At 42.7% G+C, this 26,120-nt stretch overlaps 4 protein-coding genes across 16 annotated transcripts in view; 2 read left to right on the forward strand and 2 right to left on the reverse strand.

The window, feature by feature from the left end:
* Positions 1-3,354, reverse strand: part of SPAG9 (sperm associated antigen 9) — a 63,212-nt gene extending 59,858 nt beyond the window's left edge. For all 4 annotated transcript variants that reach the window (XM_074607223.1, XM_074607221.1, XM_074607222.1 and 1 more), the window contains exon 1: positions 2,888-3,354. In XM_074607223.1, the coding sequence (XP_074463324.1) occupies positions 2,888-3,193 (306 nt within the window). In that variant the 5' untranslated portion in view covers positions 3,194-3,354. The remainder of the gene's footprint in view (positions 1-2,887) is intronic.
* A 4,183-nt stretch (positions 3,355-7,537) lies between these two features.
* Positions 7,538-13,007, forward strand: LOC141751048 (nucleoside diphosphate kinase-like). 4 transcript variants are annotated; one of them, XM_074607237.1, is made up of 5 exons: positions 7,538-7,849; positions 9,068-9,200; positions 9,734-9,835; positions 10,581-10,693; positions 11,045-12,439. In XM_074607237.1, the coding sequence occupies exons 2-5, from the start codon at positions 9,072-9,074 to the stop codon at positions 11,160-11,162; spliced, it is 462 nt and encodes a 153-aa protein (XP_074463338.1). In that variant the 5' UTR covers positions 7,538-7,849; positions 9,068-9,071; the 3' UTR covers positions 11,163-12,439. The 4 variants fall into 4 exon arrangements, with proteins under 4 accessions (XP_074463338.1, XP_074463339.1, XP_074463341.1 ...); XM_074607238.1 differs by lacking the exon at positions 7,538-7,849 and adding an exon at positions 8,165-8,354 and having other exon boundaries at positions 11,045-13,007; XM_074607240.1 differs by lacking the exon at positions 7,538-7,849 and adding an exon at positions 8,481-8,665.
* Positions 13,008-13,333: 326 nt separating this feature from the next.
* Positions 13,334-16,122, forward strand: LOC141751049 (nucleoside diphosphate kinase). The gene is made up of 5 exons (XM_074607241.1): positions 13,334-13,570; positions 13,878-14,010; positions 14,594-14,695; positions 15,369-15,481; positions 15,873-16,122. Exons 2-5 carry the CDS (start codon positions 13,882-13,884, stop codon positions 15,988-15,990), a joined length of 462 nt encoding a protein of 153 aa, XP_074463342.1. The 5' UTR covers positions 13,334-13,570; positions 13,878-13,881; the 3' UTR covers positions 15,991-16,122.
* A 2,657-nt stretch (positions 16,123-18,779) lies between these two features.
* Positions 18,780-26,120, reverse strand: part of MBTD1 (mbt domain containing 1) — a 36,199-nt gene continuing 28,858 nt past the window's right edge. For all 7 annotated transcript variants that reach the window (XM_074607231.1, XM_074607230.1, XM_074607228.1 and 4 more), the window contains one exon: positions 18,780-20,689. In XM_074607231.1, coding sequence (XP_074463332.1) covers positions 20,571-20,689 — 119 coding nt within the window. In that variant the 3' untranslated portion in view covers positions 18,780-20,570. The remainder of the gene's footprint in view (positions 20,690-26,120) is intronic.

Raw genomic sequence — 26,120 nt, forward strand, 5'->3', positions numbered from 1 at the left:
CTCTTACTGCAGAGTGTTCATTTAACATACAATCCTAAGGAAGAAAGTTAATTTTGGGAACAGGAAGAACTTAAACAAATTCTCATGGTGGTAAACCCTGCTTCATGGTTGCAAAAGTAGCAACCATGTATTGAACATTAGTTTTCAAGAACAGCTTAATCCCACCAACAGCAGAAAAGCTAGAAGATGTACTAGACAGCTTGACATGGCTAAAAAGAGTAGATTTGATCCTGTTCCCAAGTCCGCACAAAACCCCTTCTGCGAGCCACACACCCCCGGGTATACAGCAGTACACTTCTACAAGAGTAAAATATATTAATGTATAAAATAGCAGAACCCCAAATCCTTCTTCCTCTCCCACTTCTTTGCGGCAGGGCATGCTGCCTGACATTCACTAAGTGGGAAGATAAGTTATGCAGAACTGTAAGCAGAACAGCAGAATAGCTGGTTCCTCTATTTCTTTAGCTATCTCACAAAACACACCACATTAAAAGTCAGACAAGTGACCTCACAGCAATTAAAAAGACCATGGCTTTTACCCAGAGGACTAAGAAGTAGGCCCAGAACTTCTGAAATCATATTTTTTTTAATGTCACTATAACAGAAGTCCACAGGCAACAACTTTCAAGATGCTTCTTTAGTAATGGCTCTTAAGGAAAGGAAATAAAGGAGGCAAATTAGGACAATGGTGTAAAGAAATTCCTATTCAACTAGTAAACCATTAATATTCATCAAGACACTACTGCAAATAAAAATTCTTACAACAGCAAGCAGAAAGTAAAAGAAGCTAATTCTTCAGGACAGTCAGAACAGATGATACGGAATATTTAACTCAGTAGCTCAAAATTCTCGATTTTGCTAACAGATTACACAAACAACCTCCACAACCAAAGAAACGCACTAAACCAGTAACTTGTTTTACAAGTAAAACAGTTCCTTTCATTTCAACCGTACTGCACCCATCAGATTGTCCCAACATTCAAAAAAAAAATGGTTGCAAGTCAAGTCTGAATAAAACACGTACCTCTCATAAACATACCATGCTTTATCTATGACAGACATTTTCACACATGTACAACATAACTGACCTCAGCACATACCAAAAAGATGACCTTTGCGCTTACAATTGAAAATATGGTCTTTGATCTAATTGCACTTTGGAAAGCATCAGTAAGCTGTCTTGCAGCATGAGTACTAGTTTTTAGACTGCATAATCCTTGTCCCCTCAAGTTAATTTATCATGACATAAAGAAATGGAGATCAGAGTGAAGTACGCTGTCAGTATAAGCACGTACAGCTCCTGAAGAGCCACAATAACACTGTTAATACCATATTCTATTTTATCATATTGTTACAGTTTCTGTTCTCTGCCCAAGGCCTGCCTTTTTTTTTCCAACATGACAAATGTTGCTGGTGTATCAAGCCTGACTGATTTTCTCATGAACTAGTTCAGAAAACATTTATCAGTCTTTTAATAAAAATAAAATATGTTTTCTAAAAATGCCTTTTACATGCAGCTTGTGTCAGAATTAGTGATTAAGTCTTTATGGCAACAGTCCCCAGACTGAAGTCCATACAGCTCTGTCAAACAACTGTTTGACAAGGAGATGAATGGTCTGTTGGTTCAAGAGCCTGGGGGACACTGTTCCCACAACATTACTTTGTGGCAAACTACTGAAGCCCTGGAACAATTTGCAGACAACATTTTTCACTCACTCACAACCATAACGTATACAAATATTTGCACAGGGCTAATGTTTTTCAAATTAAGTTTTCGTTGTCAATATTGTCTTTACCTTCAGTGTTGTTATTTTTCTGATTTAGGTAACATTTAGAAGGTAAGCACAACAACAGAGGTAAGCACAGGACACGAAGTCTAGAAACAGACTTATAAGATGGCTTGTTCTATTACAGATAATACTGTCAATCCAATATCCTACAGGAGTTTGGCAAGACAATGAGCTGGAGGAAGTTATCCTGCACAGCCGCTTTCTATTGTATCGCTTTATAATCTTGCAGAAAATAGTGCTTCGCAAGCTTATTTATGCTGAAGTAATTCTTAGAGATTTTTTTTTTTAATTTTTGTAGTAATATCCTAAAGAGTTTATGCTGCTGAACAGTCTGCACCACCTGTTGCTGACTGCAGGTTTTATGTATCAACTTTGAGGAACTACAGTCTAAACAGCACTTATTTCCATTTCTTTTTGCAATGCCTCCTCACCCTTTTTTCCGAATGCCCTCTACAACTGATGCGAAATGGACTATCCACCTCCTGCCACGGAGAAAACCCGGAGGGAAAGTGAAAGAGCGGCACAGCCAGGGCACGGTTCCATGTTGGCCCTGCAAAAGCAGCGCTGCTTTTCCTCCGTGGCCCCGGTGCCGGGCAGAGCAGCGCTTCAGGTGGGTTATTTCCGAGTCCTGCGGGAAGAGCCAGGCCGAGGAGGGGGCCGAGGGGGGGCACAGCCGAGCTCTGCCACGGGCTGCACTCACAGACCGCACCGCGCTGCCCGCAGCGGCACCGACCGGCTCCTCCGCGGCGCCGGAGGCCGGGCAAGCGGGGCGGGCAGGGACTGCCGACCGCAGCAAGGCAGGCTCCCCGCCGCCGCTCCTCACGGAGACACCGCGCGGCCTCAGCTCCTCTCCCGGCCCCTCACACGGGACTGTCATGTCACCCCCTCCCCCGGCCCGGGCTCTCCCTGCGTGGGAGCGGGCAGGAGCCGGGCCCAGGTGCCGGGAGCACCCCACCCTCGGCGGCCCCGAGGGCAGGAAGCCCCCCCCCGCGCCTCCACGGAGGAAGCCCGGAGCCGCCGCCCGCCTCGGGAACGGGCCCCCGCCCTCCACCGGCTCCGCTGCCGCCTCAGCCCGCGGGCCCGGCGCCCGCCCTCACCTCCTCGGCCTGCTTGCGCAGCGCCTTCTCCCGCTCGTACTGCGTGAGGAGCTGCTCGTTGTCGTCCCGCAGCAGCTCCAGCTCCACGCTGGTCTCCTGGCTGTGGGCGCACACCGAGTCCAGGTTCTCCAGGACGGCCACCACCAGCGGCATCAGCTCGGCCACCACCTCCTCGTCGTAGCGCCCGATGAGCCGCTCGAACTCGCGGTAGATGGAGCCCGCCAGCCCCGACACCCGCTCCGACATCATGGCGGGGCCGGGGCCGCCGGGGTCCTCCTGGTATACCACGCCGTCCGCCAGCTCCATGGCTGCCGGCGAGGGCCTTCCCTGCGGGGGCCCGGCGGGGCGGCGGCGGCTGAGCGCGCTCCCTCTGCGGCGGGGCCTCGCCTGCGGCCGGGCCGGGCGGCGGCGGGAGGGGGGGACGGAGCGCGGCGCTGGCGCACGGCACTGACCTCACCCGCCGCGCCGGGGCGGGGCCGTCGCGTCACGCGGGGGGGCGGGGCTACCCGCCGCCTGCAGCGGTGGAGAGGGCGGGGCCAGGCGGTGATGTCACGCGTGGGCGTGGCCGGGGCGGGTGAGGCGATAGCGGCCGCCATCTTCCGGGGTGTCCGCGGCGGGTCAGCGAGGGAAGAGTCGGGGCGGTCGGTGTCGGGGGGCTGCCGGCGCGCCCGCCCTCTCCCGGGAGAGGGGCTGAGGCCATGTCGGTACCAGGGCTGGTTGCCGGCCGGTCGCGGCGCGGGGCTGAAGGAGAGGCGCTGAGGCCCGACGGGCCCAGCCCCGCGGGAAGCCGGGCCGCGAGCTGTGGGGGTGGGACGATTAACCTTCGTCTCTCGGAATAGAAGAGTTCAGGAAACGCTATCGGGCAGCTGGCGTGGAAGCAGCGTTATCGTTTATTTATTGCGCCCGCAGAGGCATAAATAGACCAAGTGATTCATTTCGGGATGGCTGAGGGAGCTGAACCGAGGAGTTAGGCCTTGGCAGCTCCCAAACCCTGCTTGGGGCACTGCCTTGGGTAATTCCGAGGACAAAAAGACCTTTTATTTCTAATAAAGTCCCCAGATAAATTAGTATTAGAGATCCTGTTTTATTAGCAGTAGCACGGCTTAGAAAGCATCTTCCAGTTGCTAAAAGAGACTCATTTTCCTTGGATTTGGAACACTGAATTCCATTCCGGATTACATGTTTTGTCATGGGAATGATGGGAGCTATTCTGGACATCTACTGTAAATTTGAAAACGTCTACTGAGATTGAAAAGGTTTAGAGTTGCTTCACGTTTTCATCATACAGTTTTTATCATACAATTCATATTTGGAGAAATCACTGTTTTTCATTAAGTAAATGTATTTCGTGTACAAGGGAGCTGGGGAAGCCGGTGGCCTAGTGGCAGTACAGGAACAAAGAAATGGGTGTTTTAAAAATGCAAAAGCTTGAGAAGTGGTGGAGCTTTAACTGCGGTGATTGCATTAATTTCCACTGGAGAGCAGTAGAGATTTGCAGTGTATTTTCTCTCATTTGGACTGATCTAAGACCGAAACTGTGCTTTAAGTGCATATGCTGCATTGTCCTTTTATGTACTAAGCTAGTGGATCTGCGCAGGAGTGACAAAGAAGAACATACAAAGAAGAAGTTTCCTCAGCTCTGTATATTGTGTTTTCACGTGAATTGTGTTTAGACATCCTCTTAAGATACTATTTAGCATAGTGCAGCCAGGGCATAGGCAGTTCAAGTAGGGCATAGGCAGTACAAATTTCTTTATAAACACAGGAAAAGGAAAGAAAAGCTGTTTGCCTTTTATTTATGATCAAAAAAATTACATCATTTTAGCTAAAAAATAATTTTAAAAAAGACAATATGTACTTTCCTACTCCCATCCCCTCAAGTGAAATTTTCATTTAAATTATTAGAAATGATCCCCATGAAAAGATTTTTTTTTTTCCTCATATTTCTAGCTGTTGTCCACTAAGAAAAAAAAATGCGACTTCCCTGTGTTTTCCTGCTGTCTGCCATGGATTACCATCTTTGCTTGGTGCAGGAGTGTTGAGGGAAGCTGTCTTTCAGAATTTCTCTCTCCCTTTAGGTCATACATCATTTCCCATTTTTCCGAGTTGTCTGCGTTGCGGGAGACACTGAGAGCTTTTTGGGTAGGGGTTATTGACTTGTGTTTTTTTTACTGAGCCTGAATAAATCTTGTAGGAAGGCTGCAAACAGCCGAAGTTGAGAGGTAACTCCGTTCTGCTCTCAGGACAAGGTTGGCGAGCCATGTCTAATCGCAGCGGACTTTCCACCTAGAGCTCCCCACGTTATTCATGCATAATACTGCATAATGTGAGGACAGCTCTAAACAACTGCAGATTATTGTGAGGATAAAAATACCAGTCTTCTTGAATGGTAGCAGAGATCATTTTCTCTGTGGAGAGTTTTATAGTTACTGACATCGTACTTGGCAAATTGCACCAATACATTAGCTCAAAAAATGTACGTTCTGGCAGACAGCAAAAATGGGTCAAGGTGTCTGCTGACAGCCTTTAAGGGAAGGGGTCTCTGAGGATATGCTATTTTTATTCTCTTTCTATTAGCAAAATTGATAGATGTGGCTTGCTTTCACAGCTGGAGCGAGTCCATCACTGAACAGGCCGGCTCTTGCTGCTAGAGTTGCAGTCAGACTGAGAACAGGTAGAAGAGAGCCATTTGTGCTCGTGTTTTATTTCTAGTCACCTGGGGAGGGTTTCTAACATGGATAAATGAAGTATTTAAAAAGAAAGAATGTTAGAAAAAATGACCTGGGAGTGGGAGCCAAGTTACAAGTGGTGTAAAAATGTATTTTATTGACAGTCTGACCACTGTGATCACGTTTTATGGTGTGCACCTTGCAGTCAGCGTGAGATCAGAAACTCAGGAATGGATTAAAAATAGAACAAGTTACGGAATTACATCCTAGTTTTTTGCCAGGAGATTAAGAGACTTTGATGACCTGTCAATTTAGTAAATTAATCAAGTATATGAAAGAGCACAAAGAAACCTGATAGCATTGTCCGTGTAGTTTGAAAGCAGTGTGGTAACTGCTAGAGTAAAATGCAATTCACACTCTTGGAGAAAGAACTGTCTGAAAAATAAATTAGTTTTCTGGATTACAAGAAAAATTATATTCCCTGTCCCTAGAAACAACAGTTTATTCGAAAGTAAATTGATTTGCAATTTACCAGGGAAGAAAATTAGCCCTTGAATTGGTATGGGGTGAGAAGAGCTTAACTGGGACTTTATCCAGAGAAAGAAATTGTTGTTAACAGCTTCATTCTGTGGTGCCTTATATCTTAAAGCGCAACAGAAATCAAGCTAAAACCAGATGACTGATGGCAATACTTAGCTAAATGAAGAGCAGTATAGCCATGAGCAACAAACCACACCAGGCATACGAGGCTGATTGTAAGGAGCAAGAGTTGCACAGCACAAAGTGCAAGTCCCGATGAGAACTCCCCAGATGTTCTGAGTGGTCCAGATCCAGGCTGTTCGCCGAAATCATTGTAAAGCTGGGACCAGACCAGCGAAGATAGGAGCCACGTTTCAATTCTCCTGAAGTTTGGAAACATTCACAGGCAGTCTTTTGCCTCAGGCCTGTTTTAAAAGTCTCTGCTGGTTTTAAGTAATGTGTAAATGGCTTGAGCTCGGCAACTATGCTTAGTTCACTCACTGAAGACTTTGAAGGTCTTTACTTTCTCTTCCCATGATCAGTTCGTTTTTAGGACATTATTTGTCTAGACTGTCTACTTCTTTGCATTTTAGGTAAAAATAGGTAATTTTCAATGTAATTTAGTAATTTTGGTAGAATTTTCGGCCAGCAAAAAAGCTGCTTCTTTGTACATTAGAAATATCAAGAAAGCATACTTCCTTGGTGCTTCATGTACTATACAATGCACAACATGCTCTGCTAATCATGGATTAATCTCAAAAGTGACAAAGATGGCCCTTATTTAAGGAGGTTAAAAGACTTGGCGAAGATCACACAGCAGAGCTACGGTAAAGCTGCAAATAGCGCTTGCCCGCTTTATGGCAAGTCCTAAGCTTTAATCATTAAATGACGCAGTTTTAGCAAGGCTGTAAATAGATGTCCTGTTGCTGCTTTTTAGTGAATATTTTTCTAAACATCCTGTTTCTAGAGACCTTTTTTTAAATATTACTTTGCCTGAGTGAGGATTACAGCATTAGAGTTTGCAATAATAGTGTCTTAATGAAGACACTACTTAATGAAGACATAATGACATATCTTAAAAAATCGTGTATTGAAACAAGAGAATAAAGCGGATTGTCATTATCAGGAGAATCCTCAGAAATTTTAAGTCCAGAATAACTCAAAGGGGAACTTGTTAGAATATACGGTGCTGTGGTTTTTCAAACATCTTTCATTAAGTCGGAGACCTTGGAAAAAAGAGTACGTCATAGTATGATCATACCTGGATGAAAAAGACCCCCAAATACTAGTAAACAGGTTGTATGAATAGATCCTTATGTGAAATGCAGATTCTCCCACCAGGACTAAAAGTGAGACGTGGGTGTGTGATGGATCGCAGCGAAGAAAAGGGATCCCAAGTAAGGAAGTCCACACTATCAAAAAGCCGAACTTATCCCTGTTCCGCAGCAGCCAAGTCCTGCCCAGAGGGAGGTGAAATCCATATTATTTTACTTTCCAGAAGAGTCAGGGGGTAGAGCCCAGGAAGCTCATCCCAGTTTGAGAAACAAAACCAGGACAAACACAGATTTCCTCTCAGCAGGACGGGCTGCGAGTGCGGGAACTCGGGTGTCCAGATGTTTTATCCTCAGATCTCTCAAAGGGAATAAAATGCTCAAGGCAAAACAGTTACGTGGCAAATTGTTGAAGGGTGTTTTGGACTCAGAGATCTAATGTGATAGAACCAGGGGAAAAAAACAAAAAGAAGCCTTCTTTAAGAAGAAACTTGAGCAGAACGGTACGATAATGAGATTTTTATGAAAATAATTTTGTGTGCCTTTTGTGAAATAAAAAATGAGATTCAGCAGCTGAGACTGAAATGCTTAAAAAAAAGGCACTTTTAAAATAACTTTAAATACCCCGGACAACAGAAGATCGGCGGGTGACGGTGTGAGCCGCCGGCGGCCGCCCCGAGCTCGCGGCGGGGGTGCCCCGGGCGGCGGGGAGGGACCGCGGGGCCGATGAGGGGGAGCGGTGCGGGCCGGTCCCGGCGGGGGGTCCCGGGAAGGGCCGGGAGCGGCGGGGAGGGCGGGCGTCCCCGGGGGCAGGGGGGGGTCCCCGGGGGCGGCGGCACCCGCGGGCCGGCCGCACAGCGCCCCCTGCGGGCGGGAGGCCGCCCCGTCGCCATGGCAACCGCCGTCCCCCGGTCGGCGGCCCCGCGGGGGCGGCTTAGGGCTAAGCCGCGGCGGGGCCGGCAGCGGCGGCCGCCACCGGCCGTCAGAGGCAGCCGGGGCCGCCAGCAGGTGAGAGCGGGAGCGGGAGGTGCCGGGGAGAGAAGGGGAGGCGGGGGGGGGCCCGCCCGGGCCGGGCATCCCACGGTTCCGCGGGGCTGGGGGGCGGTGGGAGGAGCCCCCCCCCATCCCCGGCCAAACCCGGGCCCGTCTCGGTGCTTTCCTACAGCACCGGGACGGCCCCAACGGCCGCCTCCCGCCGGCGACGTCCTCCCCGGGGCTGCGCTCTGCGCGTTGTCTGCAGGCACGGGCAGGGGGACGTACACACACACGCGTGTGCCGCAAAACCGCGCTCAAAACCACCCAACCGACGGACTTTACAGGTGAAAGTGATGCACAGGGGTTTTTTCAGCCCACTTTGCCCTAAATTGCGGGCAGCAGCCTCCCATGCTGCACTCAGAGACGTGTCTGTGACAGTCTTTACCTTCCATTCCATTTTAATATTCCTGATTTTAATCAGGAATTTTAATTTTTTATCCATTCCTGATTTTAATTGCTAATTCCTCGCTTCTGTATTTGGCCACACTGTTACTCTTTTAAACTTACTTTTCTAGCACTTGTGAAAACCCGGTGTACGGTGACTGATTTATCAACTCAGTGCAGATCATGGGTTAACGACCTTCAGATTTGATTATTATAATAGCTGACATTACATGCAATACAGGGTTGTGATTGCACTTGCCTGCTGATCCTGGAATAATGACTTTTATTCCCTTTCTCATTAGGACGATGGCTTCTATCGCCGAGCGGACGTTCATCGCCATCAAGCCTGACGGGGTCCAGCGGGGACTGGTGGGAGAAATCATCAAGCGGTTTGAACAGAAGGGATTCAAACTGGTGGCCATGAAATTAATACATGTAAGTGTTCTTTAATTTGTATGTCTTCCTTTTCACATGAGCTGCAGCCTTAAAATAGAACAGCACGCTATAATGACAAATGTAGTCTTCAGAACGATTAAACCCAAAATTTTGAGAAGTCTTTGAATATTTTGGATATTTTGGAAAAATTCCAGTTCCCAGCTCTGGCTAAATGCTTTAGACATGCTAAGCACGCTAATTTTAGTAACTTGATGTCCTTAGTCTGAAGAGAATATTTTTTTAGGTTCATCCTATAGCTAATAAATACCTCCACATATCTTCAACAAATACCAGATCACGAAAACTGCCTATATTGGAAAAAGATACTTTTCTATGTTCAGCTGAGGTTAAAGCAAACAGTTAAAATTTATATTGACTGAAAATACTTCTAGGAAGGTGCTAGAAATGCTGAATTTTCAAGTGCGTGCAAGTTTTAGGATTAATAGTGCTGTGTGGTTAATCTATGTGATTTCAGTATGCTCTTAAGTTCTTACTGTAAGCTTTTTTGTTTGTTTGTTTGTTTTTTAATGCAGGCCTCTGAAGACCTCCTGAGAGAACACTACATTGACCTAAAAGACCGGCCGTTCTATGACGGTCTGGTGCAGTATATGCACTCTGGCCCTGTTGTAGCTATGGTGAGTTCTTAAAAATTAAGCTCAACTAAGAAAAATTGACTGTTTAATTGTCTTACCTGCAATAAGATCGTGTTACCTGTTGAATTCTAGTTTACTTTTAGAAGGACTTTAAAACCTAGATTCAAGTACTGTAATTAGGGAGATGTACTATTAACTCCTTTTTCTCTAATCTTTTTTTCAAAATCTTTCTCTCCTCTGAGTCAGTAAGTTGAGGAAGAGGGCAGGGGTAAAGGGGGAACCAAAGCTGTGACCCTGAGGAACAGTAAACCTGCACAAAAAACCTACTGTGAAATGCCATATATTAAGTATGCTGAAAAACGATGCTAGAATATTTTTATTATGCTCCTAAGCTATAGCAGCTTTGAAAATCTTTTCCAGTCTAACTTCATTAGAAGAGATTTTCTCTTTTTTTTTCCTTGACAGTGTATCTGTAAAATAGTTGAGCTGGAGGTCTAGATCTTCAGTGAGCAGACAGCTTTGGAAGGCTGTTTACCATATTGAAATTTAAAATGACTCTCTTCCCATCCTTGGTGAGGAGAGGTGTTGTGCAGCAGAGAACTGCAGCAGGTGCTTCAAGAATCTGACAGAAAAATTGGGGATAAAATATGTCTTGCTCTTAGGAGTATTTGTGTGGTGATTTGTGCCATGATGGACAGCATTGTGTAATTCTGGAAGGTATGATTAACTCTTGCTACTTTATCTACTGCTAAGATTTAATAATCTTGATGGATTATTTTTTTTTAAGGTGTGGGAAGGTCTTAACGTGGTTAAGACTGGAAGAGTGATGCTGGGGGAGACTAATCCATTTGATTCAAAGCCTGGCACTATTCGTGGTGACCTCTGCGTTCAAGTTGGAAGGTATATTTTGAAACTGTTGATGTCATCTAAAGAGGCTAAATGTCCAGTGGTATGTGATGATTATATGTCATGATACATGCAGGAACCGTGCTCCGTCCTTCTCTGTCTTACACACGGAGTGGCCGTTTCCTGTGCCTGTATCTGTCTGTGCCCGGACTATCTAAAGATGGAAGGCGAGTTTTTTGACAAAAACCACTGAGCAAAGCTGGGACTGCATACTCAGTGCCTGTTACTACTTTATGGTTACTTACAACTTCTCTCCATAACAGAGACCACTTCAAAAAAACGAAGCTTGCTTTGCTTCGAGTTTGAGGATTCTATTACTTTTATATCCACCTTTTCTTTTCCTAGGAACATCATTCACGGAAGTGATTCTGTAGAAAGTGCTGAGACAGAGATCAATTTATGGTTCACTCCTGAAGAACTGGTTGATTACAGAAGCTGTGCTCATGAATGGATCTATGACTAACACTGAGCCTATACCTCCTGATATCCTTACTGTCTGTAAAGAGCTGCCAGCCTCTAGCTGTTTCACAGCCCTGCACATAAACCGGTAGGAACCTGTCTCAGAAATCCGTGAGATTGCTCTGTTGTGAATGTTAAACGTAGTCAGTGTTTGCTGCTGCTCTGGTTAAAAAAGTTGTCAAGCTACAGATGGAATTGTACTTTTAAAAAGCTGCTTCTGGGAGTGAGAGGTATGAAATTAAAAGACAGAGCATATAACGCACATACTTTCCTGATACACTCTGTAGTCAAAGAGGGCATTTTGGTAAATAGAAAAAAAAAAGGTAAAAATTTATTTGGTAGATAAATATGCAAATGAACCAGTATCAAACAATAATTTTGTTAAAATGTTAGGGAACAACTGGTGATATGTAGATATGCTGAAAGTGTGCCCAAATGTTGAGGACTGAACTTGCTATCAAGTGAATCCCCATGCCCAAAACAGCTGCAGAAGCAGGAGATTGATTTCTCCCTCCAGAACACACCCTGCCTGCACACACAGCATAGCTTTGATTAAAAACAGAACTTTTTGCTAGATTGACACTGTTTCTGCTCGCTTCCCCCCCCCCCACTCCAGATTTGTTTAGTATTTTAAGGAAGGATTAATAGGCCAGGCTTTCTGAAATGCCCTTTTATGTGAAAAGAAGATTAATGTGAGGATGGATGAGGGAGATCTACCTTCAGCCACTTTGCAGCAGCACAGGGCAGCAACAGTGATGTTTGCTTTATTGACAGAACAGCTGATAATTTAGCGACGTTCTCATTTGTGTGGTCTTTCCCTTAATAGCTGAAACTACAAAGCAAGCTGTTCTTGGGGGAGGTATTTCAGAAATGACTGTAGCAATATTTATTTATTTAATCATGCAAAGGAATACAGCCATAATAATAGTAAATGTATTTCAGTAGAGGTGTCTGCTGTCAGAGAAAAGGATCAGCCTCTGGCAGAAATTTTAACAAACACTAGCTGGACTGGACGAGGCGGGAAAAATGCCTTGGGGTCCACATTATGTATTTATTTACCTGCAACATTGTATTCATTAAAAGCAAGAGTTTCATGAAAGTGGTCTGTTCAAACGCTCGATTTTTTCCCTGTGGTGAGTTCTAGTTTCAAATACTAAACCGTGCAATGAATGTTGAATTCAATGCTCATGATACTTTATAAAGGTATCTACCTCCTAAAAAGAGGTTGTACAAAATAAAACATTTGCTGTATCTTAAGTGAAATAAAAGGAAATTTTCATTATATTGTCTTAGATCTAATTAATAAGGAGAGGGAAGAAATTCCCTCACTACCAAACTGTACATGAGGTTGTTATCTTCTTTTCTGAAAATATTTGGTGTTATAGAAGATAAATAATGAAGTTAAAGGCTGTTAGAAAAAAGGGAACACGTGACAAACCTGTGCACAAGATGAGTGCTCTCCAGTTCCGCTTTCGCTTGAAGGATTACTTGAGATTTCTTTTTCCTGATTGCTTACTACAAAATAGAGAAACTTGGGTTACCTGGAGACATGGGGGTTGTCAGAAAGCTACTGAGTATTACTGAGTATTACTGATTTTTAATGCGCTGAGCCCGAGAGGAGGGGGAGGTCAGCCGCCTCGGAGAGCGCGCACCGGAGGTGTCTGGCTGTTCCAGTTCCACTGACTGTAAGTGCCTGGTCAACGGCAGACGGCGTAACTACTGCAAAGGGCATTTCTTTAGTATTACAACTGCAGCGATGGTGTACGATTATAACTAGCTCAGGAAGAGAAAAGGTGTTTTGTAAATTAGTGAAGTACCAAGTAGTAAACATAATAAAAAGTAACAACGCTCTTCCTAATTATTCTTATGACACGGGTCCAGGGGCTGTGAAGTTTCACACCTGATTTTTGACACTTTGCAGCTTTATCTTCACATATCCCAACAAAATCACTAAAAACTTCCCTGCCTTACAGCTCCTCCCTCACTTTTCTGTGAGGGGTGTGATTTCAGGCAGCTGTAAGGGGCGCTGCTGGTGAAGCCAGGCGGGCAGCGCGACCCGTCGTTAGCAGAGGGCAGGGACACCTCTGAAAATGGCACAGGAGGAGAGAGAAGGCGGCAGGTGCGGTGCGGCCCGGCCGCTTGCCAGGCGCGGCGGGGGCTCGGCCCGGCCGAGGGAGCGCAGCGGCAGCCGCCAGGCCCGGCACCCGCGTCCGCCCCGGCCCGCTCCGCTCCCCGGCACCGCGGGCTGGCGCCCAAGCGAGCCCCCAGCCCCGCCCGGCCCGCCCCCAAGCGCCGCAAGGCGGGCGGCTCCTCCTCTCCGCAGGGCGGGGGATCCGGCCACCGCCCGCCTCCTCCTCCTCTTCCTCCGGCGGCTGCGGTGCGGGCGGCGGCGGCTGCGGGAGCTCCGGCGAGGTGAGGCGGGGGCCGGGCCTTCCCCCGCGCTTCGCGCTCCGCTCCCTGAGGGGAGGCCGGGGGGTGCCGACGGCGGGCGCTTCATGGCGGACGGGCCGCCTCAGCCCCGGGCGCGGCGGCGGTGGGCTGCGGGCCTCGTCTCAGCGAGGGGGGCGGAGGGGAGAGCGGGCTGAGGGTGGCCGGGCCCGGGGCAGGCTCAGCGCCAGGCCGCTGCCACGTGGGCCCCGCCATGGTGGGGAGGCCGCCGGCGGCCTCCGACCTTGAGGCGGCGGCGAGGCTCAGGCCTGCGCCTCCCTCTGTCCCGCAGCGCGATGGCGGCCAACTGCGAGCGCACCTTCATCGCCATCAAGCCCGATGGGGTCCAGCGGGGGCTGGTGGGAGAGATCATCAAGCGGTTCGAGCAGAAGGGCTTCCGGCTGGTGGCCATGAAGTTAGTGCACGTAAGTCTGTTTCCGACGAAACCGTTTCTCTTGCCTGCTAGAATAGCTACTTCTATATATATATATATATATATTTGTATCTATGCGGCTTTTCCTGCATCAGCATGGGAATCTGATGCTGAATTTGCCCAACAGCTGGAAGCGCCGGATCACATGTCAGGCCGAGTTTTCTATCGAGCACAAAGGTTTGATCTCTCCCGTTTCCTCAGGAAACACAATTTGCTCGGATGGCTTAATGCAGCCTAATTTGAGCGAGCTGAAATGACCTTGACCGAAAGGTTGTATCCGGTAACATCATCCAGACGTCTTGTACCCAGCTTATTGCTGAGGATTACTGTAACACAAAGAAATGGTTTTGACAACTCTTAACAGTGACACTACTAAAGGAAAGGTGGTGCGTTGTGCGCTCCTTTAATTTTACATTAGGGATTTTCATTGAAACCCATAACAGCATTGCAGCAGCTGTCGGTAATATCAAGGACTGGTGGACCCAGTCACTAATGCTGTAGTCTGACAGTAGTAACACCGTTTGTGGCATGGTATTTGGAAGGTGGTATTTAATGTTACATCTGTCCTTCTAAAGGCCTCTGAAGACCTTCTCAAACAGCATTACATTGACCTGAAAGACCGACCATTCTACCCTGGTTTGGTTAAATACATGAACTCTGGACCTGTTGTGGCCATGGTAAGCGGCTTGATTTTACTTACAGACTGCTTTCTTGAATGTATTTGTCTTGCTCCATAAATTATTCAAAACACTCAGATACACTGTTACAGAAATGCTCTTTCGAGCTACCCAGTTCCCATAGTCTCAGAAGAACACAAAAATTAAGATGAAGGCAATCAAGCAAGAAGTTACTATTTATTAACAAGGAGAAAAGTGTGCATGTATAAAATGCATATTAAAATGCTTAGCGTGGTTAAGCAAAATTCCTGAAAGCCAATCTTCTGCACCAAAGAATCTTTTGTTTTGGGCAAAAAAACAACACTCCCCCAAAAACAATAAAACTGCCCCAGTAGCACCTCCTTTGTTGTGACTATGTACCTAACCGTGAGCGCCTGCAACTCACCAGGCTGTGCTTACCTGCTCACTCCAGAAAGGCGTGGGAGTTGGCCTTGTACCTCAATCAGTTAACTCTGAGGCTCAGTAAAGTATTGATAGTCCTTTCTATAATACTTCCAGTTTACATGTTTTTTTTTCCCTGGTCTTCTTTACAGGCCTAAGAGAATCTACACTAGATTAATTTTTTTAGTGGTGGAGCCCTTGTTTCTTTGCAAAGTATTTTATTAGCAAAGATTAACTTTTGGTATTTTGTATAAACATGTATTAATAGGATTTATTTTCTCTTTTTCTTAAGGTATGGGAAGGACTCAACGTGGTTAAAACTGGGAGAGTAATGCTAGGGGAAACAAACCCTGCAGACTCAAAGCCTGGTACCATCCGTGGTGACTTCTGCATTCAAGTAGGAAGGTTTGTGCTCAGTTATCAATTGAGATTAAAAGCCATTTTTTGGGGGGAATTCTAAGTTCTTGTTAGATACCCCAGTCTGATGGTATTTTATTTGCAGGTCACAATCCGTAACTGCTACTTAAGAAAATGGCTTGGTACAAAACTGACTGTTTTGAAATACAGCTACTCGTCAGAGGTTCATGTAAGATCAGTCAGTGGCTGGTGTGGTAGAGTAGCCCTACTCACCCCTGCTAGGCTTAATTAGCTCTTATAGTGGGGGTATTTGAATACTCTACCCAAAATGGTAGTCTTGCAGCTCTAGATGCTTCATCTGAGTTTTTGCCTATGGAGAACTACGAGGTTGCTGAAGGTGTATTTTTATAGGAAACAATTCATTTGTCTTCTTCCACAGAAACATCATTCATGGCAGTGACTCTGTAGAAAGCGCGCAGAAGGAGATCAACCTGTGGTTCAAGCCTGCAGAGCTCGTTGACTACAAGTCTTGTGCACATGATTGGATCTATGAGTGAAATGGGTTTCCACAATGAATTGTGCCTTCGTAACGCATCATCTCATTCCAGCTATTGACCTGGGAGCAATTACCACCACAGTTATTTTAGTCATTTTTCAGCACTGTCAAATAAATGGATGATACAAACTCATTTGTTGTGGTGCGTTCATTATAAGACAAGACTACTGTGTTCAAATATTCATATTGTCATTTCACTCAGCTGTTCAATGTTTTCATCTTGTAGAAGGAACGGTTAACACAGCCTGACATGTACAGGCATACCAGAATAAAAATTCGTTGACTTTGTTCACTGCAAAGTTGCTTTGAAGGCTACTGAAATACCTTACAGTCGTAAAGCCAGCTTGCAGAGGGCAAGGGAAGGGAGGGCCTGAGCTATTTCCAACCTAGCAGAATTAAACGAGAAGAGAAGTGTGGTACTGCTCTGTGACAAAGTTTCCCTCTACACAACTATTAATTATCTGTGAAATACCAGGCCTTGTTCTAATACCACCCTCTCATATTAAAAAACCTTACCTTGTGCTCCGACTAATTACCCAGTTACTTAAAACATGCATGGTTTAACAAATTTTTTTTTTTTTTATCTGCATTCTCTGAAGAGAGAAAGCTGGAATGCATTTATGTACCTGCCAAGGAGTGCCTTTTGAACACCACAATCAATACTCAGAAAAAGACTTTTTATCATTTTTATTTTGTGTAAAAAAGGCAAATTTAGTGAATTATTTTCATCTTGTACACAAAGTTATAATTTTAATGCTTTTCACATCCATGCTGAAAATCTGCAGTCTCGTAAAAATGAAAGTAACATTAATTTCTCCAAAAGCATTTTTCACTTAGTTATGTACATTGCATGAGAAAGCTTTAAAACTCTCTCTCATTGACCACACAAATTACCAAGAAAATAAAAGATTAAATTTGTACAGATATGATCTATATATCAAATACATACAGAAACGATGTAAAAACCCTATTTGTTTAGTCTTGATTCCCGCCCCAACATTTTCCCAGGGGCCAAAGCTGATGCCTTTTTTGTATAAATGGCTGTGGCTTTTTGTTTTAAATACGAAAATTAAAAGGAAGAAAAATTCAGTTTAAATCACAGTTTTTTAAAATCCCTTCCCAATAAAGGATTGTTACCAAATATATTAGCACCATCGTACAAATATGGATGGGAGAGGGTATTCACATCACATAAAACAACAATAAAAAACAAACAAACACTGAAACCCGTGTTAGTATCCGTAGAACAAGGAATTGATAACTGCTTTAGCTTTCCTCAGATGCAGCAAGGAAAAGGTTAAAGAGTTGTATTTAAAATAACATAAAAATCAAAGATCAGCAGAAAGATTTTGAGCAATAAAAGACGGGTAGCTGCAAAGTAAGGTACGTAACTTGTGCTACCCCACGGTTACAAAAACCTGCTATGCCAAATGCTGAGATTAGTTTGATCCCGTTGAAGATTTCAGATGTCCAACACTTTGCTGCTCTTTTAGCCCAAGTAACACAGCTTAGAGTAAAGCCAAGAGAAAAATACCTAGAGCCATGTTACTGACAAATGCTTTACAAATACAGTGAAGCCCATACTATGGATACCACAGCCAACAGGGAGCCCACGCTTTGAAGAGACCGCTCTAAATAGCTGGCAGAGTTTTGCTGAGGTTTTCCTTAAACCTCTCCTAAGCAAGTGACTTCGGTTAGTTCCTCATGCGGTTTGCTTAGGACAGATTTCACTGTACTTGACAATTACACAATTTAGGTATATTTTGAATTCAGAAACAAGAGAAATTTCACCCATGAATCTCAACACGCAACTCCTACTGTGGTCATACGTGTCTGAGAATGCAAGTCAACTCACATACTTTAGTGTTTAATGAATAAAATACCTATTTTTAAAGAACATTATAAAGACTGACAGACTTCAAATCCGATTCTTACATTCAGGAAGTGTGTTCAACTTAAGTGCTAGTTTTCCTTCTTGACATTTGAAGACTATAACTCAGAAATCAGGTATAAGCCTGGGCAATACAGAGAAGCCCAAGCTTTAGTGACTTGGCAATATACCTTGCTCATTACCAACCCAAATTTTCACATTATGAAACACAAATTAATGCAACAGTTTTTCTGCTGAAGTCAGAAGCTATTGATTGATGAGAGAAGAAAGCAGGATTGTGCCAACCTTGTTGCAGCTGACTGGAAATCTGCAAGTTGCTGCATTAAAAATAAAATCAATAGTGATGTACTTACCAAACCAAATCAACACTTGCAGAGCTGGATTTTACTGCAGGTTAAATGGAGAACACAGGAAAAAAAATAATCAAGGCTCAAAGTGTCATTACAACGGTCTCTAATCCTACTTCTCCAATCCAGGCTGTTCAAAAGAAATGTCATGTGTGGGTCAGAATCCAAGAGAATGTATTTGAAGTCCACCAAGCCTGACAAAGTCCTTTTTATGGCTATTTTAGAGAGCTAAAATGTCATCACCACCTGAAGTTGCAGACACTTATAATCTGATTACCAGATTCTGTCAACATAAGAAGCTGTTGTTAAAAGGGGTTCACTATTTAAGAAATTTTACCAGCATGGGAGAAAAGAATTCCAGACATTTCTACACTATACAGGACATTTTTTACTTCCAGTAGTAAATACAAAACTTTACATAATTAACCCCTCTTGCATAGAATGAGGTAAACCTGTGCATATCACCAATACTATGTACCCAAAGTTAGAGCAATATTTTAGAAAATAATCAAATTGCTGGTTTTCAACTTTCTATGCACTTTTTTTTTTTTTAAGCTCAAACAACAATATACAAAAATGGTCTCCCGGGGCTCTGTGGGTTGATATCCTTAAAGCATTTCTTCGGCTGTAGGAACACAGGTGTTAATAATTTTAATTTTTTTTTTTTAAGCCCTAATTTGTGGTAAAGAGTCAGATGATCATTGTACTGCTCTGAAGGGGACCTGCTAAGACCCAGAAGCACTTATAGAACATATGCAGTTAATTCCTGAGAGTTTAGTTAATGAACCTTACTGGTAAAAGCTAAAGCTCTTGATGCACATTTTTCCAGTCACAGCTCTGCAGGGCTGATTAATCATTTCACTAATCAACTCCATGAGTGACGTCATTTACAAAAATGTACAAAGTTTAAAAATATGGAAAGATAAAACCCGAATTATTAAGAGCTCATGCCAAAATACTTTACATTTCACTGGTAGTAATTTTCACCCTTTTACATTACTTTTGCCTTTAAAAAAACCCGGACAGTTAAGCAGGCAGGGCTAATGGGATACCTGAAGTGCGACACAAGGATTCCAGGCAATAAGCAAATCCAGTTTATGAATTACACACTAGACAGTATATGATTTACATACTGTTCTCAAGTCTCAACTTCCATATTACGCTATTGCAGCAAGAAAAGAATATTGCAGGCTGTGCAGAACTGAACTAATTTTTTTTTTTTCAATCCATAATGTATGGCTCCTTTTAGCTCACCTGAAACCACGTGGAACATCAGTTTTGAATGTTCAGAAATATTTAAGATGGTAAGGAAACGTCTAGGTCTTTCTGAATAGAAAAAAAAAAAAACCAAAACCACAATCGGAAGAATACTCAGAAGTTCCTTCTTACTACCAAGGGAGGCCTCAGTTACTGTTCATCTAAGTTTCTTCTTCAGCCTGAATTCATAGCTAAAACTAATCTTCCAAATGAGGGAATTTGCTGAAGTTCCAGTTTGGCATAGGGCTCTGTAAACATTTGCTGAAGCTTTCCAAGATTACAGACATTCATATACAGACAAGAGCTTTGTAGTCCCCAATCCAATGCCCACTGCAGTCAACGGAGACAAGGCTACTGATATTAATGGGCACTGAATCAGACCCTAAGGAACTTTTTTTTTTTTAAAAAAAATCTTATATAAAAAAGTATTTTAAAGTAAAGAAAAACATCTTGAAAAGTTAAAATCTTCCTCAGGTGACGGCTCCGTTGCAACTGGGGCTACTCACTGAGTAGAGCTTTACAGGACTATCTTCCACACACAATTTTTGCCTCTAAGTTAAGGCTTAAATGCCTTATTTTCACAATTAAAAAAAAAAAAAAAAAAAACAAACAACCAGAGGCGTGACCAGTGCAGTTCACAAGAGTCTAAAAGTCTCCCAACTTGTACCAAAAAGGTTCATTTGTTATGACAGTTCATTTGTATTTGCAACTATATCTTCCTCCAACCGCTTCCCACAATCATGCTAATTAAACTTTAATCTTACCAAAAAATTAGAATTTCAGTTCTTGTTAACAATGCACAATAAATCTGAACTGGAAAATATTACAAAATTCTTTCAAAAGCTTCAAATACAACACAAAAGTGTCCATTTTTGTTTTTAATAAATTGAAAAATCTTTTTCACTAAAATAGTTTCCCCGCCCTTCCAAAAAATTCTGAACTGAGTCTAACTCATCTACAGTTAGCAAAGTGCCCCAGGTACAGTCTCCTGAACTGTACCATCCAAGTGGGAGCAAAATCAGTCAGTCTTGGAGAAAGGCTCTTTTCCTATCACCAATCCTCTGCCCCTCACTTTTCTGAGCTGCCTTATGGTTCTTGTTTGATGTAGTAACTGGCAGATCCGTTGCTTTCCTGATCAGATGCTCCTTGAAGGAAGCTATACTCCTCTCCATCCAGCAACTCCTCCTTCAGCTGCAATGAAGTCACTGAAAATAGAAGATGAACATTAAAGATCTATGAAATTTCAATTAAATACAACTTTTCCTTACATTTACTAACTTTAAGTAGACTCCAGCTTTCCTATTTTCTTATATTCTGTATTTTAGTGATTCTTCTTTTAACATTCCCACAGAAAACAGATGCTTTCTGACCATAAATTGAACCTTAAGTTATGCTCCAATGTTAACATATTTGAACAAGTTACTTGCAGTAATTTATTCTCTACAGGGTTTTCTCAAGAACTTAGTATTTTAAAACACTGGTTTAAGAAGGTAACTGAACATATTAATAGGAATAATTACTTGCTCAGAAGAACACTTATTTTACTGTTTACTCTTGTTTACTTTCTATTAAGTCTCTACGCAAGTAAAAATAAGATTAACTGTTGGCCTTTTAAAATCTACAAGTCACATTACTTAGACTAATTACTGTAAACGGTCTATGTGAGACAAGTAAAAACATTGACAAAGATCTCTCAATACATCATTAAAATTTTAAGATCCCAGAAGATAAGTTTCATTCAAGCGAAACATCTTTTTTGTAGTGTTAATCTTCTCTCTTCTTTCTTTTGTAAAAAGAAAATCGAAATGAGATCTAAGACATAAAAAAGATGTTATGAATAGCAACAATGTCACAATTACTTTTCCAATTTAATTAATGAATAGTGATAATTATCAAAATATGAGCATAATGAAGAGATCACTGAAAGCAAAACATGTCAAGACTTCCATTAAAGGTGCAGTACCCACATTAAAGGGTTGATTATACAAAAATAAATGGTTCTCTACGACCAAATGAATGAGAAGAGCAAAGCTTGTAGCTACTGAATACAAAGTTTATATGCGTATCTTGAAATGCAGAAATATGCAGTGAAAGCAAAAATAACCCCCATAACCTGTTGCTACTAGTAGCCCTGCAATAACTTACAAGTCATTTGATTATTCTTTTATTATTTTTCTGTCATCTTCCATGTTGAAACAAACTCTTGTGCTAAATAAAATTTGAAAATTAAGATATTAAAAATGTCAAAAAGTTGCAGTATAATGCAAGCCCTCCTCATTATTTTCTTTAATAGATAACTCCTCCCGCTTTCATAGCCCACAATCCATCGTTTTTTTTCCCTAAATACTTTTCCCTACATTATGCCCAACTCTGATCAAGAATCGTGATCTGTGGAGGACAACAAAAGCACTGTCTAAATAAGACATATAATTGGTTATTTGGATATGCTGCTAATACCTTAAGCAAAGGCTACACAGAGGTCAGGGATACAATCTGAAATCCACCAGGCATGTTCTTTTTCTTCTCTACCCCCAGTATTTGTAGAATGCTTCTGCAGGTACAAAAGTAATAACAGTTTCCATAATTTGGCTTGCCTCTGGCTAATGTAAACCTAAATCCTTACATTTAGATATTTACTGATACTATTCTTCATTTGTCCCTGTTATACAGCTTTTAACTACAATCCTCCATAATAAAAGCTACAGCTAAACAAGAAAAGTTACTTGAAAAAAAGGGTAATAAAAAAAGCCAATGGAAGTCATCTGACTGATCATCTTGGAAGTAAAACAGATGCAGGTGCGCAAGGTACTCCTTTTTTAAGTAGTCTCAGTGATTTGCCTGGAGACAAAGAAAGACTGTGTCTGGTGCAGCGTCATTTAGATTCCCCAAACATCTATACAGAATGGAGCAACATGGCCCAAAGTATGCGCAGAAGTAGGGTGAGTCTCTCGGAACAGTCTCCTCCTGCAACAGGCTGGCTATAGGCTCTTTTTAAAAGCAAAGCTGTCCAACAGTTGCATTTCAGTGCTTAAAAGATCATTTCATATGCATCGAAAATGCAGAGTACTCACGTATGCTAAAGCAGCACCATGACTTCACTAGAGAGCAAAACCATTTCATACTACACAAGATGAATAAGTCTGAAATCCTCTCCTGTGCTTATGACCGTACAAGAGGGGAAAGAGTTGTTTAATGAGCCTTACCAAGATCTTTGATAGACAAGAAGTTTTAGAGCAGGTGCCTGTCTCATCACTAATCTTACACTAATTCCATGCAAAGCCATATGGGCATCTCATGCAACGTGCCTATGTCCTAGCTACAGCTCCTAAAATGTGAGGCAGTACACGATGCTGAGGAATATGCATGCAATTATTAAGTTCTGACTGATATCAAATGAATTTTTAACGTGTTATCAGGGTTATGCCCTCCTCTTCCCCAGAGATTTTAATTTAAACACCTTTGGAGAATGACAAGGCTACATCACCAATACAACTGATTTTGTCCAGCCTCTCCAACATTCAGAACTTTGAAAAGCTCCCCCAAAATGATGATAGAAAACATCGGGTGTCAGAAACCAAAGAACACAGGTGTTTCATAGGAACTCAGAGATCTAATGACACAGAACACTGAGACTGTGCATGTCTGTGCACTACATAAATGCGCTTTAGCTGTAGATCTGCAGTAAGAGAAAAAGAAAAGCTGTGCAGAAATGACCACTCCAGAATGCTCTCTCCTGAGCAAGACTTATCTTTTGCATCAAAGACTCTGTTAAAAGACAGGCATGCACATACAAGTAGCAAGCTGAAGTAAAAATAAAGGAGTTCTTCAGAAGCGTTGAGAGGTGCGCAGAAGAGTCAAGATTTGTTCTCAGGCTCTAAAGGTGGCAAGTAGGTTACTGTGTCCCATTCTGTTAACGGACAAGAGAAACTGTCTGGGATGTATTCCACAGTCAATGGGAAGTGCAGATACGGCAGCCTACTTAGACTAAAGAAAGTTTAAGGGAATGTAAAATCAATCAAATCTGAAGGTAAATCTATCAACCTAGCAATTGTCCTGCCAGGACAGCATAATCCAGTTTGTCTGGATCATGTTGCTACAACATATTTGTTAGAAATAATTTGTTTTCCTGCTACATTATACTGCCATATATATTAGGAAAAGGGAAGAGAAAAAACCACCAGATCCTTGAAGTTGACTTCTATAATTGAAGATTGATTACCTTACAGAAACCATCCCTAAATAAGCTCAAAATTTTAATCTACTTGCTCAATATTACTGATAAATGAGTTTAAGATTTTTTTCCCCTATTTACTCATATAGATGCACAATTATACTGTCAATACTTAAACCAAAAACACGTTTTGCAGCAAAAACAGGGAAAAGATCAAATTCTAAAAGGACAAACTCTTTTCACATATATTTTCTATATTAGTAACCCACAAAATTTCAAATAATGCTTACATCTGAAGATCTTTTTGCAGATAACTGTTTTTCTGACACAAAGGCAAAAATCACTCCTTATTTACTCGTACAGTTACTTTTTCTGCAAAAGATAACGCACACTAACTTCTGCTTATATCAAGTATTCCCACATCCACGTTACCATTCAGGTTTACGGACTACATTTTTGTATTTTAAAACTCTGCAGAGCTCCCCTGTGCCTTTGTGCCTCAGTAGCCTACAACTCATCATCCTATGAAGTTCTAAAACAGTTGCGACCCTTTTCTATGATTAATTCAGTGATGTGGTGCATCAGTGAGAATGAAAAGCTCTAACAGAAAAAAGAAAACCAACCAAAATTTAAAGAAAAGAAAAAAAAATAAGAAAAAAAAGAAAAATTGATGAGTCAGCACATTACATGCCAGACCATGCTTAGTTCCCCACCCGGTCAGTCACTTCCCTCTGCAGTAACAGAGGCTGCTGTGGCTAGTTACCTGTTTTGAGGCTGGGACTGAACTCTCGGCTAGTCCTGGGAGGCTGGAAGGCCTCCGGGGCTGTCTGTGCTGGAAGGGTTCGATATGGAGGAGGAGTCAACTCGTCATCACCAGAGAAGCTCCTCCGCACCTCACCTGTCATGGGTGGGCTGGACAAACTGACAGGTTTCTTCCCAACTGGTATCTTCCTCTCTAAACATCAAGTCAAACTAAAATAAACGCTTGGGTTAAAGTGCATTAGGTAACTCAGACTGTTTACTGAGAAATGGCTCTGCTTCATATTCACTGATTCTGGAAGACAAGGGCCTGTTCAGTGGTACCATCCAGTTATTATTGGGAATATTGTTCTCAGCCACACTTTAGTTACTGAACTCTATACAGACTGGCTGGTAGGACTTTCATTGCATTGCTTAAAAACACAGTCCACTTATTTCATACCCTATCAATGAAACACAAATGCCATAAATTGCTTCTGCTGCAGCTACACTGCACAGTCAATATACAATCCTCTGGTTGGACACTCAAGACATACAGGCTCAGCTTGAAACTGCAGTTGTTTCAGTGTGTGTGCCTAAGAGATAGAAAGGATGGGTCTAAGGAACCAATACAGTCCAGACAAAGTTTATCACCTCCAAAAACATAGTTTAAAAATGCGTGCTCTTAATTACTTTAGAATGGTGCTTCTCATTTTTACAGTGCCTTACAAACATCAATGAGCGTTTTGGTGCTTAGAAAAAGTACCTTCAAAAATGCCTTCAAATTATTGAACATTGCATTCATGAAAAAGTGTTATGAAAACATTTCCCATGCAAACTATTAATGTGTTCCTCCTTTATCACTAAGACGCTCCAATTCTGTGCCCGAGGAAACTTCTCTACGATATCAGGCATGCAAGCACTAGAATACATCATCTCCGCTGCTTTCAGCTATACCAGAACTACGGTTGCTAATGCTGAAGTATTCTCAGCACTGTCAGATAAAGACATGACAAACAAAAGCCTAGCCCTGAATACAAAAGGTAACTAGATTATGCATATGCTAGAGATGTCACCATGCTTAAATATTTTTACAAGACGACTTCAGGATGAGCCTTTTAGAGAGATAACACTGTTGTCTACAGAATCCTGGCTTTTAAAACGTTGAGGTAACATTATCATTTCAATAACCCTATTCCATATATACACCTTTCAGAAAGCAGGTAATATGAGCAGATACTGCCTGCTACATTATTAACGAATTGTCTAGGCAAACTGATAAGTTACACTTCAAGTGTTCACCTGCACAGCTTTCTGACCAGTATATGAATGACTCAGAGACAGACATTCTGGAGCGCACTGTGAGTACATATGAGAAAAATATGCAAAAGTAGCACTTCTCTGTGCTAAAAATAATCTAGTTTAATTAAGACAAATACAGAGTTTCTTGTTAATCAGCTGTGGTTACCATGTGTTACTATGAAGGCATTACTACTGCATTATACCTTTTTACAACTGAAACCCTTTTCCAAATAAGACTTTCTATTTATTTTTATTGTGAAAGTGCTGAACGATAAAAGGCTACAGAAAACGTTTTTAGTGTTATTTCCTGTGACTCAGCACATGTTTACTCATAGTAGGTTATGGCAACAGCAGGCAGCCAACACTAACTTTTCATGACCTGGTTCTCTCATCTCCATTTGATAATTAAGTAGACTTTTTAGTAT

This window comes from Larus michahellis, chromosome 14, assembly GCF_964199755.1.
Source record: "Larus michahellis chromosome 14, bLarMic1.1, whole genome shotgun sequence".
Classification (NCBI taxonomy): Eukaryota; Metazoa; Chordata; class Aves; order Charadriiformes; family Laridae; genus Larus; species Larus michahellis.